Below are 16,531 nucleotides of genomic sequence, written 5' to 3' on the forward strand. Positions count from 1 at the left end.
ATATTAACATTGGCAAGTATATTGACATTCGTATGGACAAATGACAAAGATATTTGCGACTCTCAACTCTAGCTAAAACTATCAATCACCGCAGAATACGACTGGGGAAACTGAACGGTGCAAATTAAATCCATACTGCAGCGTGCAATCTAACTAAACTACACATTTCTGAGCCACTCCATATGTATGGTAAAACTTAATTTTACAGTAATGTACAAATTAAGTTAAGTAAGTTAGTAATTTCAAAGTGAACACTAAGGATTTCCCCTGAGAAGTGAACTTTTTGTTGATATTATAGACGGAGCAGATGGTGAACCAACCAACCAATGGTAAACTAATTATAAAAAGTAATAGTAATTGTACATGCAGTATAACGGTGAAGGCCTTGTTACGTATGTACTATAAAGGAGCTGTGATGTAATAAAAAGGTAAAATAAAATAAAATAAAATAAAATAAAATAAAATTAAATTAAATTAAATTAAATTAAATTAAATTAACAAAGTTAATGATTATAATAATAATAATAATAATTTGTCAATGAGATTTCCCCCCAATAAGGGAAATAAGAGAGCAGCTGCTTGTGTGTATTACATCGGCCTCTGCTGCAGTACAACACCTTCTCAAAAGTGGCCCGAGACACAATGTAGTTGACAGCTAAATGGTCATTGGAAAGGATGCATCATATAAACTACTGTAAATTAAGTGTCTTTTTTCCCTCCATCCACTTGTTGCATTAGCGTCCACAGACGGTATCAGTTGCAGGCAGTGACAGCCCGGGGCTGTAATTGAACTGTCCGGTGCTTGAGCAAGTGCCTGTCGGTGCGAGAAAACGAACGACCATGCCTGTGGTTTATTGTTTGTGTGTGTGTGAGAGCATTTATCTCGGTCTGCTGGGATGTTCATTGATTGGCGAATGAGATGGAGCTGCTCACGCCAGGCAAGGTCAGCCCTTTATTAGCTTTTCCGACGCAAACGTGATACATGGAACTGAGAGAGAGATAAAAAATGAAAAAAAAGCTCGATTGTGGATCTCATTTACTCGCCTGTCAGCTATGACTGATTTATCTGAGACAGGAAGAAAAGCACCAGGCTTTCCTTTGGAGGAGGATTAAAGAGAGGAAACCTGCCAGAAAGACTCGAAAGAAAACCATTGTGACGACGGTGAAGATAACCAAACAGGATAAACACCTTCATCGGTCATTAGATACATTCGTAGAATGACATTCCCCTTGAAGTGTTAGCCCTTTAGATTACAGCCGCTCTTGCACGACTCCAGCTTCCACTGTAATTGGTTTCGGACGACGACTGTTTGGCTGCTCCCCCTTGGGAATGGTGCGCAGCCACGATTTCACACTTAACCAACTGAACTTGAACACTGTTTTGCGCCGACCTTCAATCATTTTGCACTTTAAACCCAATTCAAATAGATATCTGTGATGTAAAATAGCACCTTCCCTAACCTCTAATATTGTTGATTTTTGAATGTATTTCAAAGAGTGCAATATAACAATTAATATTATAACCATGGAGATAAATAAAATAAAAACACCATCGGAGGAGAGCGACAAGGGTAAACTGGAAAGATTCAAGATAGCACTTAATCAGAAAGTAACACCACTAGCACAGCGGCTGTTACAGATTGAAAAGAACAGCGTGAGATTCTCTGATCTACTTTTTTTTATTTATTTATTTATTTTTTACTTTTAACGCCCCATTAAAACAGGTTCACGTGGAGCCGTCCATTCTAAAACTTTGGTAGTTAGCGCTGCAGCCAGTTTTCTGTCCACACAGATCCCGACTCGCCAAAGTGTCACGGCCTGAAGGAATTCCAGCCCAAACTGTGACGGACTGAGTCAGAACTCGCGCTAAGGATAGAAAATAGATCTGTTTTTACTTAGACCTGTGATTCATCTTCAAGCTGTTACCTGCAAGCCTTTACGAGAACAACAACAACGACAACAAATCTGTATTCTCAGGAGAGAAGGTCGGTTTGTGTCAATGGATGAAGGGAAACCATCTTGTCAAGTTTATTTACGATGTTTCACCTTCCGACATCAGCTGTGCAGCTGTATACACAGTTAAATCACTCATATTGTGAAATCCGCAGTCGATTCTCGGGCTACACACTTTCTACAGGACGTGCTTCAAGATTGGTACTTTTTGTCACTTAGTGACTTCTACTGAAACCCCCCCCCCCCCCCCGCCAAAAAAAAATCACCCTGTGTCTGTTATTTTCACACTTTGCAATGTCACCCTGACCAAAACTGCTCAAATGTTTTGCAGCACTAAATTTCAAAAAAAAAAAAAAAGTTTTTGAAAAAGCTGCAGCTAAATGGAGAGCCTGTTTTTTCCAAGGATTAAAATTGTCAATCCTGAAATAACTGCACATGTCTCGTTTTGCATTTTCATCTGTACATGTGCAGTTTTGACCTTTGCGAAGTGCACTCGTGTTACATTATCACTCCTTTCCAAAAACCTCAGATCTGCAACCGTCAAGAACAAAAGAGACATTTTTTTTTTATCCTCTCCCTCCCAAATAAAAGTTCACCTGGGGCTGCAAAACACGTTTGAAATTAGAAGAACATGTATGTATCCTATTTGAACTGGAGCTTTTGATCATGAATAAAATATATTATTAATAGAACATGAGACATTTTCATACAAATGTAGCTGTTTCAGAATTTTTGTAGCTATTCTGGGTGGTTTCCAGTTTACAAAGCAATTTTTACAATTTTAGGTATTTTAGCCTTTTTGGCAATTTTGGCCATTTTTTTCTTGTTTCTATTTTTGTTTGTATGTATTTGAGCCATTTTCAAAAATGCATCTGGGTCTATTGTAGGCTATTTTTTTGCCATTTTTACCCAATTTGGCTTATTTTTTGTTTTGTTTTATACCTCTTTTAGATCTTTCCTTTTTAAAGATATATATATATATATATATATATATATATATATATAAGTGGCTCCGCAGTTCAACATGTTATTCTACATACATAGTGTATTACTCCCCCCCCCCCAAAACAAACATCGTGGCCCAACAGAAAAACGACCTTGTTTTCAGCTTTTCTTCCACTCCCGTTTCAACGGACATTGTTTTCAAAATGCTGCGGTTAAACCTTTACGAAATGAAAACACAAAAACACTCCACACAAGTCGGAATTGCACACCTGCTTGTGTGTTTGCAGAGGTGAAGTGAGGATAAGTGACATGTGCGTTCCCTCCGAGGTAATTACACAAGCCTTCAAACAGGCATGAACCTCCACCATCTCTCTCTCTTTTTTTTTCAAGCTGCGCCAAACAGCAACATTAAGCGTGCGGGTGTGTGTGTGTGTGTGTGTGTGCGTGCAATCATCGCTTCTTTCCCCAGCGCCTGGTTCTGGGAATGAGAAGCAGTGCTCGCCTTTTATAATGGCGGCAGCTGATATTTCTAAATAAAGCTAAGAGAAGAAGGAAAGCAAGAAGAAGAAGAAGAAATAAAAACAGGAACAGACGACGAGAAGGGGAAGAGAGACGGCGCCGTCAGATCACGGCATGCAAGGGGGATTCATGCCATGATAATTAGCGACCTTTGACCCCGGACCCGCCGTGAGCACGTGGCAGCGAAGCTGAAGGAATCCGCGGCAGCCTCATTAACGCGACACGCTCAGGAGACGAATTGTCCGTAATGTTTGCAACACGCTCAGGAGGCAACGTTTCAAAGCCAAGCGAACCAAAACTGGTGTGGGAATCGCATCGTGGATTTATATATGGAGGCGCCAGCTGAGGATGACTTCGTCTCACAGTTCACCATCAATATTTTAGGAACAGCAGTGTGTCTACGTTCCACTTTCTTTTCCGTTACATAATGTCTGAGGAGTAAACAAGAACGAGGGAAAGCCAAGGAATTCTTGGGAACATTGGTTGAAGGCTCATTCTCAGAGTGAAAACGTCACTGGGCTTATGCATTTTAACCATGCAAGGAACCAATTTAACCCTTTAATGAGTGCTCGATTGGACACAAATAGATTGTGCCATCACTTTGCATGCGTTTTGTGGGTCATCACCTGACGATATAACGATGGGCACACAGAGGAGTTCGCGTGGGGGTTTCGCGTGCATTAGGGCATTGAGTCAATCTGAGGACAAAAACACACAGACCACCTGAATCAGAGATGAAACGCGGAAGTCTTCAAAACATCTCTTCTTATGAACGTATAAATTTGTTTAAAATTTAAAAAGTCGGTCATGCGCGCTCAGTCCCGTATATATGTGGTGTTAAACCTTAGGTAAAGGTTGCCTCTGCAGGATCACGGGGAGGATTTGCCTCCTCTGAAGTTGTCAAAGTAAGTTTTTGCACATGTCACAAGAACCCATAAAAACCGTTTCTGGAATCGAGAGCAGATAAAGTGCTTTGATTTCAGTGTCTGCAGTATGACTCACAGTGTAACACGGCATGCTCTTATCTTTAAATGTTTCTAAAAGTGGGTTTGTCTGCCCGCATTTGACTCCATTGTAGCATTTTGGATCATCTCAGATGAATTGTGACGTCTCATCGTGGGTTTTTTAATCCGTGAGAAGGGTCTGTGGTTCGCAATAACTCGGTGGCGTCATTTTTGTTGTTTTCAGAATCGCTTGTTTGGCTTGATGACCTGTCACGACGTACAGAATGTCAAGGCCAAATCACGTCATTCATATTAAATCCAGACTTAACAAATTAAGTTTGTTTGTTTAATTGGCTTGTCAGTAACTGAGAATAAACAAGCCTCGGCTCTACAATTTTGACGAACCCTTGGGATGTATGATTGGCAAAAACCCAACAATATCCAGCACGTCCTCTTCACAGCACAAAAAAACCCAAACAAAACAAGTATAAAAAACCCCAAACAAAAACAGATATTTCATCAGAAACTATAAACATCTAGCAGGGTCACGTGTGACCTTATTTCCCTGGAAAGACGAAAACAACACAAATATCTGTCATGCATTGATTTACGGCCCTGACTGTTTTATTCCCAAGTAGGAAACACAAAAATGAAAAATGCCCGCAAAGACGATCGCAATGTAATTAACTTTCAGCGTGTCTTTTTTCAAATGATCAAGATGCTGCTTGAATAGATATTTCTGCGTCGAGATTGCTAATTGGATCGAACGTCCAAGGCTTTGTGATTGACTCCTTTGGGGTTGGTCCTCCTGCGAACCCACGAGAACAAACGTTTGTCCAATTCAAACCATGATGGATGCCCAATTAATATTGTGGAGTGGGTAAACATAGAAAACGAAGTTCTTACAAACTTTTTGAGGTGTGGTTTCAGCTTTCAGCTCTGTTTGGATTCCTATCGCTCTTGTTATTGACACTGTCACATTTTGTCATTTTGAGGCCCTTGTTTACACAACATTTTCAAGTCAAAATAGAAAACAACGTTGCTGGGAGCCTCTGAAAATGTAACTTTTTAAAAACAGCCCGCAGGGTGTACATTTTCTTTTGGGGGCGGGGTGCTCCAAAATCTGTCTCCATAGAAACAACTTTTTCGAAATTCTATTACTGTGCATGTGCACCACGGCCATAGGAAATAATCCTTCTGCACATGTGTGAGTAGATCAACGATTTCTTTTCAAAATGTAATAAAAAAATCCTACCCTGAAGTTGCGCTCCTCATCCCTACATATGATTGGTGTGGCTACACAATTACTAGAACTCTGCTATGTCTATTTTATGTAACCCCCCCCCACCCCACACACAGACACACACACACTTTGAAAACCCCTATCCACGACCTTTCAGCCACATTCTTGTCATTTTAAAAGTATTTCCTCTTGACATTTTTCCTTTTCAAGTTCAAGTTTTACATATTTTAGCTGTAGTCTTCAAAATGTTATATTTCACAATATGTGTGATGTTTTTGTCAACATTTTATCCTTTGTTACCCATATTTTCTTCACACACACACACACACACACACACACACACACACACACACACACACACACACACACACACACACACACACACACACACACACACACACACACACACACACACACACACACACACACACACACACACACACACACACACACACATATATTCAATGCTTAAATGTCATTGTCTAAGTACAAAAATAAGGTGAAATCATCTTCCTGGTGAGCAGTTTTTTTTTAGTTTTTTTTTTATGTTTCATACCTGATGTCAGCCTCTGTTGAAGGAAGCCCCTGGCATCGTATGGAAATGTTGGACTCAGGTTGGATCAAGGGAACATCAAGGTTCGTGAGTCTTCGCAACCAGGGGGCAAGAACAAGCTAATTTCTCGTTCCATCCTATTTGACTTTTTTCCCTTTTCTTATCCACATTTTGATTCCCAAGAACACCAGTACTTAATTGGAAAAAAAAATAAAAAATAAAAAAGCAAACTACGCAGGATATGACATAGTCTGAGGTTGCTATGGGCCCGAGGTATTCATTTGAGTGTTAACAGCTGATTGACAGTTTAATTCCAAGTTGTGTACCGCTCAGGAAAACAATACAAGTATACTTCTAGTTGGACTCCAGTACTTTCCCTGAATGGCGCAGCTTGATTTGGTCGGGTCACTGCTTGATGAGTAAAAGCTTTATGTTGGTGCACTGGCTTCTAAATCCAGTGGAAATTGGGCATATGGTTGAAGCGCTACTTTTACTCGAACATGCTCTCCTCTCAGCCAGCGGCCCACCCCGCTCGTTGCTTGTTTCCTTTGCTTTCGACATCAGTCCGTGCTATTTTTAGCTCTGTCCATGGGGAGCGAGAGAGAGAGAGAGAGCGAGCGAGCGAATGACACAATCTCTTATAGATTGGTGGATGAGAAGAAGAAGAAGAGGAGGAGGAAGAGGAGGAGGGGGAGGAGGAGAAAGCGTGGGTGCATTAAGGATGGGTGCTCATTTAAATATTCATAGAAAGCAGCTGCGCTCACAAAGGTGCTGGGACGGTGCTGAACATGGATTTAATGGGGGGTAAATCAATGGAGAGTTCCGGTTCATGATTGGCGTGACGAATAATTGGAGCATGCTAATGAGACTTTACGTAGGACATGTTGACGTGATGGAACAGTGACAGGAAAAGTGAGGGAAGGTCGGTTTGCTTGAGTCATGACAAAAAATCAATTTGTTTGGCTGCGTCTCAACAGCTGCTTTAAAGGATTTGGGCTTTCAAGAATATATTGCAAATGCCACCTCGGGGAAATGGTGGAATAGATTCTAGAGGAGCAGACTTTGATGCCCACGGCGGACAAGTCACCACTCGGGGTCCCTGAGAAAGACCCTTGGCCCTTGTGGCTGCAACATTTGGGTCAATCTAGGGAGCCCAAATTGCCTGTGAACATCTCATGGGTCAGTATATTAGTATATTCAAGTATATTAAGTATATTGAAGAAGAATAACTTATATAGCACCTTTTAACTGCGTGAGCAGCCCTGAAGCCCATTCACACACTGATGGAGGCTGCAGCCATGCAGGGCACTGTCACTCCAATGGGAGCTTGGGGTTCGGTGTCTTGCTCAACGACACTTCGGCATGCGGCCTGGTAGAGATGGGAATCAAACCTGCAAACTTCTAACCGAGCCACGTCACCCATGATTTTAATCCTATCTTGCCAAACCAGTCATCCTTTTTTCTCACATGTGGGACCAGTATAATTTTCTGAATGAATATTTCCCAATGGACATATTATTGGTCAGTCTAAATTCTTTGAGCATTAACAAAGGTTTTGGGGGTTTTTTTATACATAGATTCTCTGAAATTTCAATTGCGTGATGAAGACTGCCTTCTGTCATTGAGCGAATGAAGCTCCATTGGAGTAAACTTGCAGATGTCAACACAGACGGACTGCCAAATATAACTGGGAAAAAACTTTGGATTAGAGGAAGACTGTGACCAGGAATCTCTGTGTCTGTATTGCAGCTTAATTAATCATGTCCTGAATCGATTCGTAAACTATGAGCGAAGGGACTTCAACTAATCAGTTCATTACGATCCGAGAGCAAACCAACTTCGAACTCTTATGTCCGCTGGTTAACTAATACAGAAGTTCAAAGAGGAGATTAAGAGTTAATGGGGAACTGTTGAATGTGAATTTAGAGGGGAAAGATCAGTTTGTGACCAACATGAACCCGAATCCAAACCGACTTTGTTCTACAGATTCATTTAGAAGTATTCTTTGGCTCATTTTCCCACACCGTGCCGAATAAGGCCACCGTAAACAGGAAGAATCACTAGAAGACCTGCAGGGAGTGTTGAACTGTTGATTCTCTGATTTCGAAAGAAACCACATGTTGCTTCAGCTCTTGTCCTGTCTCCTGTCAAAAAAACAACCTGAAACTGCACCACAGGAGCTGCAGTCTGAACCGATTGATCTTCAATCTGACTCCATGAGAAGGAGAAGGAGAAGTTCACATTCAACTGAATGACTTTTATGCGTCGCTCAACAAACCTCCGGAGGATGGCTTTGTTGTTTGGCTCAAAATCATCCTCAGAACTGCTGACTCAGCTTGCAATCACCCTACTTAACTGAATGAAATTGTGTTTTAACCCACATCCACTCATTGATGGTTCACCATTCCCCGAAATGTCAGAGGTCAAAGTGGTTGATAGCGATTCAACTGTTTTTGTGATTTTTACCAAAATATATTTCAGTTTGCTCTGAGAAATGAACTCTGTCTCTGATGAGACCCAGAGAAAAGGCAGAGCATGGCCCAACAGAGAACGTTACATTTTTCACTCACCTCAATTGGCTAAAATTGTACTTTGAGAGCGGCAAATACTACAGTTATTTCAAGGCACATTTAGGTTGTAACACTAACAAATCAACCATCGAAACCTTTATTTGGTTCGTAACAAATTGCACACTGACATAAAGTTACACAACACGATGGATGTATTTGTCGAAGACAAAAGTGTTTGTCAAACCTAAGAAAGTAACTTTGGTCTTTGAACCTCAATTGAAAAGTTCAGCCTGCTATGCAAATTCATATATTGCGAATGAAAGGCCCGACTTTAGGCCCGACTTCTCTGTATCTATAGGCATTGTCAGACCTTCCAGGTCAGGCTGCTTATGTAATGCAGAATCAACGCAGAGGTGCAGGGGGAGAAAGCCCACAGCTCCTGCTTTCAAGGAGCTTCAACGACAAACCTCCATGGCCTTCCAGTCGCCATTTCCCAGCTTTGAGAGAAGAAAACACAACCACGGAGCTTTATTTCTAAAACCAGTCTTTGCATTTTTTAATTCAGTGTTTTGGACGCTTAACAGTAAACCGTGGGGAAAAAAAAGATACAATCTTACATTTCAGAGAGACAAAAAAATAAACTTTCTGACAAAAATATTTGGTATTTCTGGCAATTTTACTCAAGGAACTGTATCAAATTGTGACCTAAGGTAGTTTCATGCACACCGCAGCACTCACACAGACCGTAGTATTTCTGCCTTGCTTACGGGCTACTCTGTTCTTGGCACCAGTCGGCCTGTACAATGTAAATCAGCTGCACCTTACGTAGAAATAATGATGTAGCAAGTAAAAGGCACTCAGAGAAAAGCTTGACCATGCTGATAAAAGTCACAGTAAAACTGACCACAACCACTTAAGCAATTGAACAGTTTCATTCCCCCCCAAAAAAGACGTTTCTCTCTGCAGATGATTGATTTTTTTTTTTTTTTAACAATTGTGTGCTTATTTTGATAAAAAAAAAAGAAAAACTAAATTGAATAAAATAAAATAAATAACCACCTTGTCCATCATCTGTAGGTCAAGTGGCAAACGTCTCACTTTGGAATGGAATGGTTACATTTTACACTCACAGCAACACACTTGAAGTCGTCACAACCACACAGCTGCTGAAACGGAACCAAAAACAGGGGGCAAAAGCCCCGAATAGATACATACGGCACTGTATGTCTAAATATCTCTACTTCAAAATAGAAGATACATAAATAGTCTTTACACTCTGTACAGGGGCGTATTGTAAGACACTCACGTTGGAGGTACATTCAAATGTGGCTACACTCGGTACCTAAATTCTTCTTGATATGTGGGATTGAGCATTTGTACACAGATACGCAGAGAAATCAATACTGCGAGGGATTATCTGAGATTATCTCTGGTTTTTACAGGCAAACTGAAAGAAACCCGTGAAACTGGATAACCAAAGCGGAGGACGACGAAGGGGTTCAGGGGGTTTCATGTTTAATGCCGGAGCCAAGTAAGTCATTGAGCCAATGGATATTGACAACCGCATACAATAACGTAGCTACAGCTGACACAAAGCTGCTGGGTCTCCCGTCAAACTACGTCACCTCCAGGTATTCTGGTTCAGTCAATGCTACATTTTGGATTCACAGCAAACAAAGAGGGACTCAACAAATCCGTCAGTCTCGTTCAAGAAAGGGTGGAATTTATCAAGACAAACTTGAACAACAGCAAAGCTAACTTGACTGATGAGGACAGACAGTGTAGTAAAACCAACACCCAGGAAAGGGTTAACTTAATGTCTCTCATCTGGTAATCTTTATAAATCCTTCCTTGGAGAGAATAGAAGGTACAAAGAGGGAAAATAATTGATTTTTTTTCCTCGTCCAGCTGTGGTGTCGCCACTGTTTTGTACAGCAGGGGTGCATGGACACACTCTACGTCACCCTGTAATGGGATTTCCCTGCTATTGCAGTGTACAGTTGATCTATTCTCATCTCGGAGTGACTTGGGAAACCAATATCATCAGTGGAACAGGACTAGAAATACAGCCCCATTACTCCAGAAAGGATTAATCCATCATGCAGTGGTGGTTTTTATCTATGTGGCACAGCTGGATTGTGATTATCCAGACGAAAAAGCACAGGACTTGGTGGCAGGAAACCGCAAAACAGAAATAGTGAGGGAAGAGTGTGCATTGTGGTTCTTCTCCCTGGCTGAGCTCACGAAGCTTGTTCTGCTTAATGTTGACTTCTGTGAATGCTTTTTGTCTACAGCCCCTCACTGTTGTGTGGTACTTTAACTTAATGATCACCCGCTACAGACTGGTTGGAGGCTGAACGTTCGAGCAGAGCGGCGTCTCTATTGTAGTATAGTAAAATGCTTCATTCATCTCTGCAAGTGAGTGTGGTTTTCGTCATAAGAGTGGACTGATGTTTCTTTGTAAACTGATTGCACACTTTAACTGGTAAGCACAAGTGTTCAGGAGTTTGCTGAATACGCCTGCTCCGGTCACCTTCCTTGAATTCATGTTAACTCGCCGGATCTCTTCATCTATGAAGCTGCAGGTGGGGAAGGTTAAAGAGGTATTGAATGACTGTTCCTGAGGTGGCTATCACTCATGTATTACCTTAGCACAAAGGCGCAGTCACAGAGCAGTGATCTATACTGTGCTCTTGGCTCTTTGCGGCCTTGGATTTCCAGGTGAATCCATAATAATGGGAAGGAATCAGATAGCAGAGGGGGGAGGTTGGAGCGTGACGGATACTTTACCATGTGTATGTGCTCAGGATGGTGGCGGTGGGGCCTCCACTAAAGTGGTGTTTTTATCAATCTGTCACAGATATCACAGAGTTTCACTGGCTGGATAACAACTCTTCAGCAGTCTGGTCTCGTGATAAGATAAGAGTGTGTATGCTTTTCAAAAGTTCAGTTCTTTCTCTTGATTAAGTTGTAAATCACTCACAATGTCCAAATGAAAGTCCTCTGCCTGAACTCACAACAATGTGTAAAAGTCTCATCACAAAGTCCCCTGGTCAGTGAAGAATCCACCCTCCTTCTTTTTCCTCCTCCTTTGTCGGTGGGCCCTCCAGCAAACAGCTGCCACCAGCAGCATCACCACCCCGACGCACAACAGTGCGACCGACACCACTTTGGTCTGAAGCAATGTGTTGAAGGTGAATGTCACCCCGGTGCCCGCCATGCCGATCACCAGCGAAATGACACCGAACGGGAACACGCAGCGGTACCAGGACTTCTCCGTCCCGCCGGTCGCCTGAGCGAGCCTCTCCAGCGTGGGGAGAGTCTCAGGAGGTTTGGCCAGGCCCCTTTCAATGCTCCCCTCCCCGTCTCCTCCGTCCATGCTGCATCCATTCAAACCCTGGTTCTGGTTTTCAGAGTCCTGGGGCAAGGTGTTGGACTCGCTGCCGTTTCCACAGTCCAGGTCCGAGTGCAGGACGGCCGCCGGGGGCTGACGGCCCGAGGAGCAGCCCATCTCGGAGCTGCTCTCCCTGGGAACGAGGCGTGAACGGCTTCCCACAACGGCTGTGGTGGCGTTCCTCTCAGCGTGCGTCCGGTGGTTGCTGCCCGAGTCCGTGACGCCGCAGGGGGTTTCTCTAAAGCTGCTTCCAGTGATGTCAGTCTCAGCGAAGTCCCTGCTGTTGTTGTTGCTGCTCCCCAGACTGGCTGTCAGCATGTGCCTGCAACTGAAGAGGCGGAGAGAGGTGCGCTGAAAATAGCAAGGGAGATGGAAAAGAAAAATAGGACAATGCGCAGGAGACAATACAACTACAGGCAAACATTTCACCAAGACTCCGGACTGAAACGCTCATGAGGAAAAATACAAGCGCGTGTCCCCTTTAACATTTTCTCTCTGATCATTTGTAGAGAAAACGCACTCACCCTTCATTGTCAGTGTCCATCAATGGGTGAATGTTTCCACACAGTCTCGTCTCCTGAGCTGCTCCCAGCAGCAGCACTACGTGTGTGTGTTGTGATGCCGATGCTCATAGACTATATAATCACAGAAGGGAGGAGGAGGAGCATATTGGATGTGGTAGACGGCAGGGGAACCTGCGATTGGTTCTCTGTGTGAAGTGTCTACAGGACGAAGGGGAGGGGGATGAGTTGCAGTCTCATTCAGTGATATTAATTCATTATTTAGTGTGACGGGGAATTCGAGAAGCCCCTTGCGTGGCTCCTTGTTCGTGGTCTGCTGGGTAAATGACAGCGGTGTGGTGTCTTCGGTAAATGAGAGGCTGAAAGCAACAATGAACGTCTGGAGCAGGTTTAGTTTCTACATGTGATCATCATTGATTTGCTGGTCCTCCTGCTTTAGCTAGACACTGTCTATACACTGGGTCCCTCCTGCTCTCAGGCTTGTTTGGGTTTTTTTTAGCAATAAGAAAATATGTGTTTCACTGGGGGGTTTCTTTTTCAGTCAGACTGCAGAGTTGATGACTTTCAGGTGGAAACCCCATATCTTCAAATTTCTCCATATTTAAATCTCAGTTTTTATGATTTTTGAGGGTTGATAAATGTCCAAATGTCCAAGATTGAAACAATGACTAATTTTAAAAAAATTACTCCGATTGCTATTTAGTGTTTCCACAGGGAATGTCTAATTCAAGATTTCAATCTCTCTCTCTCTCTCTCTCTCTCTCTCTCTCTCTCTCTCTCTCTCTCTCTCTCTCTCCCATTAGCCGTACTCCCTCCCCACACACATGCATGCTGGTTGTCCTTGTCACCGCTGCTGTTTTTCTCACATTCCACCAATGTATGTCCCACTTGTTTGCTCCTGTTCCCTTTTTTTCGCTCACAGACAATGACAGCGGGACACATGAGCCAACAGCCACGGTTCACTTGGGACGGCTCGTATCACCAGTGATACGGCACAAAGTATAATGCGTGTGAGTGTGTCTGGTCGCTGTATATTTTACCAAGCTGTGTTTTTTCTCGAGGCAGTGATTGTACTGACTCGGCACTAATTAACCACTGTCCAATTTTGGACCGATGTCTCGTGATGGCAGCTGCTCCGAAGGCAGGATTCTTCTGTTAAGGTAAACTGCACAGGAAGTAGAGCTGCAGAGTGACAGTTTCCCATCAGCGAAAGTCTGGTGAAAGTGGCAAAGGGTAAGAGGAGCTAATGTTTTGGCAGGTCTTTGTCGAGTCCTTTGCAGTTCATTCAGTTTCTTGCTTGTAACCCCTTAACAATCCATCAGCTTCACTGGCCACTTGACCGCAAGTCCGTCTAACTGTCAGAGCTGTCAATATCACCCAGACGCCTCGATAACACTAACAACGGACACAATTGGCCGGAACATACCAGGCAATCTACTGAACAGGCGCCCTGCATTTTTCGAGCAATTCACTGTAGTTGCCCTTGCTAGTAAATAGGCGCAAATTCCATGTGTTTACTGCCCTTGATAAGCTGCTGTTCCTCCAAGAAAAGTGCCACAAAGCTTAGAGAAAAAACTTTACACCTGTACTCTGGGTTTATGTCTGTATGAGAATAAACTCTATTTTGCATCAAGCTCTCCATATCTCATTTTGGAGAAATAATGGGGTATCTAAGTATGGTCCAGTGATAGTATTTCGTCCAAGCCAGGTCTGCTGGTTTTTTTTGGAGTAGCCTTTTTAATCCAGTCAGGTCTTTAAAAAGTCTAAGCCCATAGTGTTGAGGACAGATGGAACAGAATACATCAATTAAATCTCATTTGATTTGATAAAAGTTTTGTGCTTCATTTTACGTGTCTTAAACCACTTGAACAGATTGTTTGTGGCTTCAACAATCCAAAAGTTTCTAACAATTAGATCTGCACGTGTTTATGAAAACCAATGACAAGACCCTGTCTGGAGCAGAAATTGTCCCTTACTGTATGTTTGTGACAGTGGGGCATGCCCAGCAATGGTTGGCGTCACTGTACTGTTTAGGAAAATCAGAGATCATAAAACGGGGGCCTGCAGTTTCTATCAGAGGCAATCTGGGAGGATCCAGGGGAAAATTGTCATAAACCACAGATTCAGGCTTTTAGGAGTCTCTTTGAATGAGAAAATCAATAATAAGGTATGTGTGGTACCGGGGAACTGCACATTCTCAACATACTGCTGTGGAAATATTATATTAGTTCACTTTAAAAGATCCGTATTTTGTTCAGGTTTCACAATGACGCTCTTCAAAATGGACTGCATCTCATTGACAAAAACAGTAATTTTATACTGCTGAAAACAGGAGTAACTGCACTCCTGCCGCCTTGATTGATGACTTAGCTTTGTGTCACTGTGTGGCTTTGGTGTCACCTCATCAAACTTACACAGTAACACAATTGGTCCAATCAAGGCAGGGTGACCTAACAATAAACCTACTCTGCAGGTTGCAATAACAGTTTATACCAACATAATACCAAAGTCCTCCAATTCAAAAGGGTCACCAGTGTCACATGTGGAGGACGCTTCAAATACCGACAGAGCAGGTTGAAAAACAAGCGCTGCTTTAATTAACTATCAGGAAACACAAGGAGCGCAGGGAACATGGAGAAACAACTAAATCCCAGAAAACATGGAGAAACGCAGAGACAACCAGACAATCACAGAAAGCACGGGGCAAAGCATCCGAGAGACAAAGACGGACTGGCAACAAGAGACAGAAGCCCAACTTTCAGTGCAGTCACCAGGGGCAGTCAGGCACAGGGTGAGACACATCACACAAGGGAACAGCGACCAAACAGGAGGACGGGAAACCGAGTAGCACAAAACACAGAACACAGCGTGATGCTTCAAACTAAAACAGGAAACTAAGTGCTGGACAGAGTACTGGTCACAGCTGATCATTTAAAGACACATGATCGATGTCTTATGATTTTTAATTGACCACCTGAAGTTAGTATGACAAATTGTGCAGTGGCGTTCCGCAAGGATCCTTTCTAGGACCATTTCTGTTTCTTTTAGCATTTGATATTCATTTGTATTCATGCAACTTACATTGTTACTTCACATCAATAATGCAGGTATATACTGTGTAGAAACTTGACAGTCACATGTTAATTTTAAAATAAGCACATTTGAATCTCAGTCCCCGTTTACATGACAGTGTTTCAAGTGAAAATGCATCGTCTTTGCATTTTTGTTTCAGAAAAGTTCATTATTTATACAGCAACACTTTGAAAACACTGTTTACGCTTAAGTTTGCATGCCAGGCCACATGTTGGCATTGTTGGTTGTTTTTGTAATGAAACACACATGCGCTCAGAGAACAATACTTTATAAACATTAACAGAGGTGAGTACACAGACATTTTTATAGACGGATGACGAAATTGAATCGCTATTATGGGTGACGCTCAATAATAAAACTAACAAGTCCCAGGAGAATATGGACTGAGAGTCATCACACTCTGGAGGCAAACATCGTTGTTATTGTCCAGCTAAGCGCACATGTGTGGAAACCTTATTTGCTACAGCCGTGGTGCACATGTGCAGTAGCAGTGATTCAAAAAGTTGTGTTTTCCCGTTTTCACACAGATGGAGTTGGACCGTTTTCGAAAAATTCAATGCAGGGAGCCGTTTTCTAAAAGTAGTGGCCCCGAGCACCGTTTTCCATTTCCACTTGAAATCCTTGTGTGGACGGAGCCTCAGTGTGTTTTTTAAAAACAATCAAGATCTTTCTCAATAGTTGCTGGTTTGAAATTATAAGGTACAACAGCAGTTTACTAACTTCAATTTTCTTTCAAACAGTCAAGAGAAAAAACCATAGCTGTCGTGTAAGAACATGGTTTTATTTATATGCGCACTGCCCTGTGTGCACTGCAATCACCAGGAGATGTGTGACACAATCCTTTAGGGGTTAATGA

General features: G+C 42.5%; 1 protein-coding gene across 1 annotated transcript; it reads right to left on the reverse strand.

Annotated features, from left to right (window-relative positions):
• Window positions 1-11,704: 11,704 nt before the first annotated feature.
• Window positions 11,705-12,178, reverse strand: LOC308120134 (uncharacterized protein; the record flags this gene model as incomplete). Its single annotated transcript, XM_080480563.1, has 1 exon — window positions 11,705-12,178. The coding sequence occupies one exon, from the start codon at window positions 12,176-12,178 to the stop codon at window positions 11,705-11,707; it is 474 nt and encodes a 157-aa protein (XP_080336689.1).
• Between the last annotated feature and the right edge of the window lie 4,353 nt (window positions 12,179-16,531).

Source organism: Lipophrys pholis, assembly GCF_963383615.2.
Source record: "Lipophrys pholis genome assembly, chromosome: 1".
In the NCBI taxonomy this organism is placed as follows: domain Eukaryota; kingdom Metazoa; phylum Chordata; class Actinopteri; order Blenniiformes; family Blenniidae; genus Lipophrys; species Lipophrys pholis.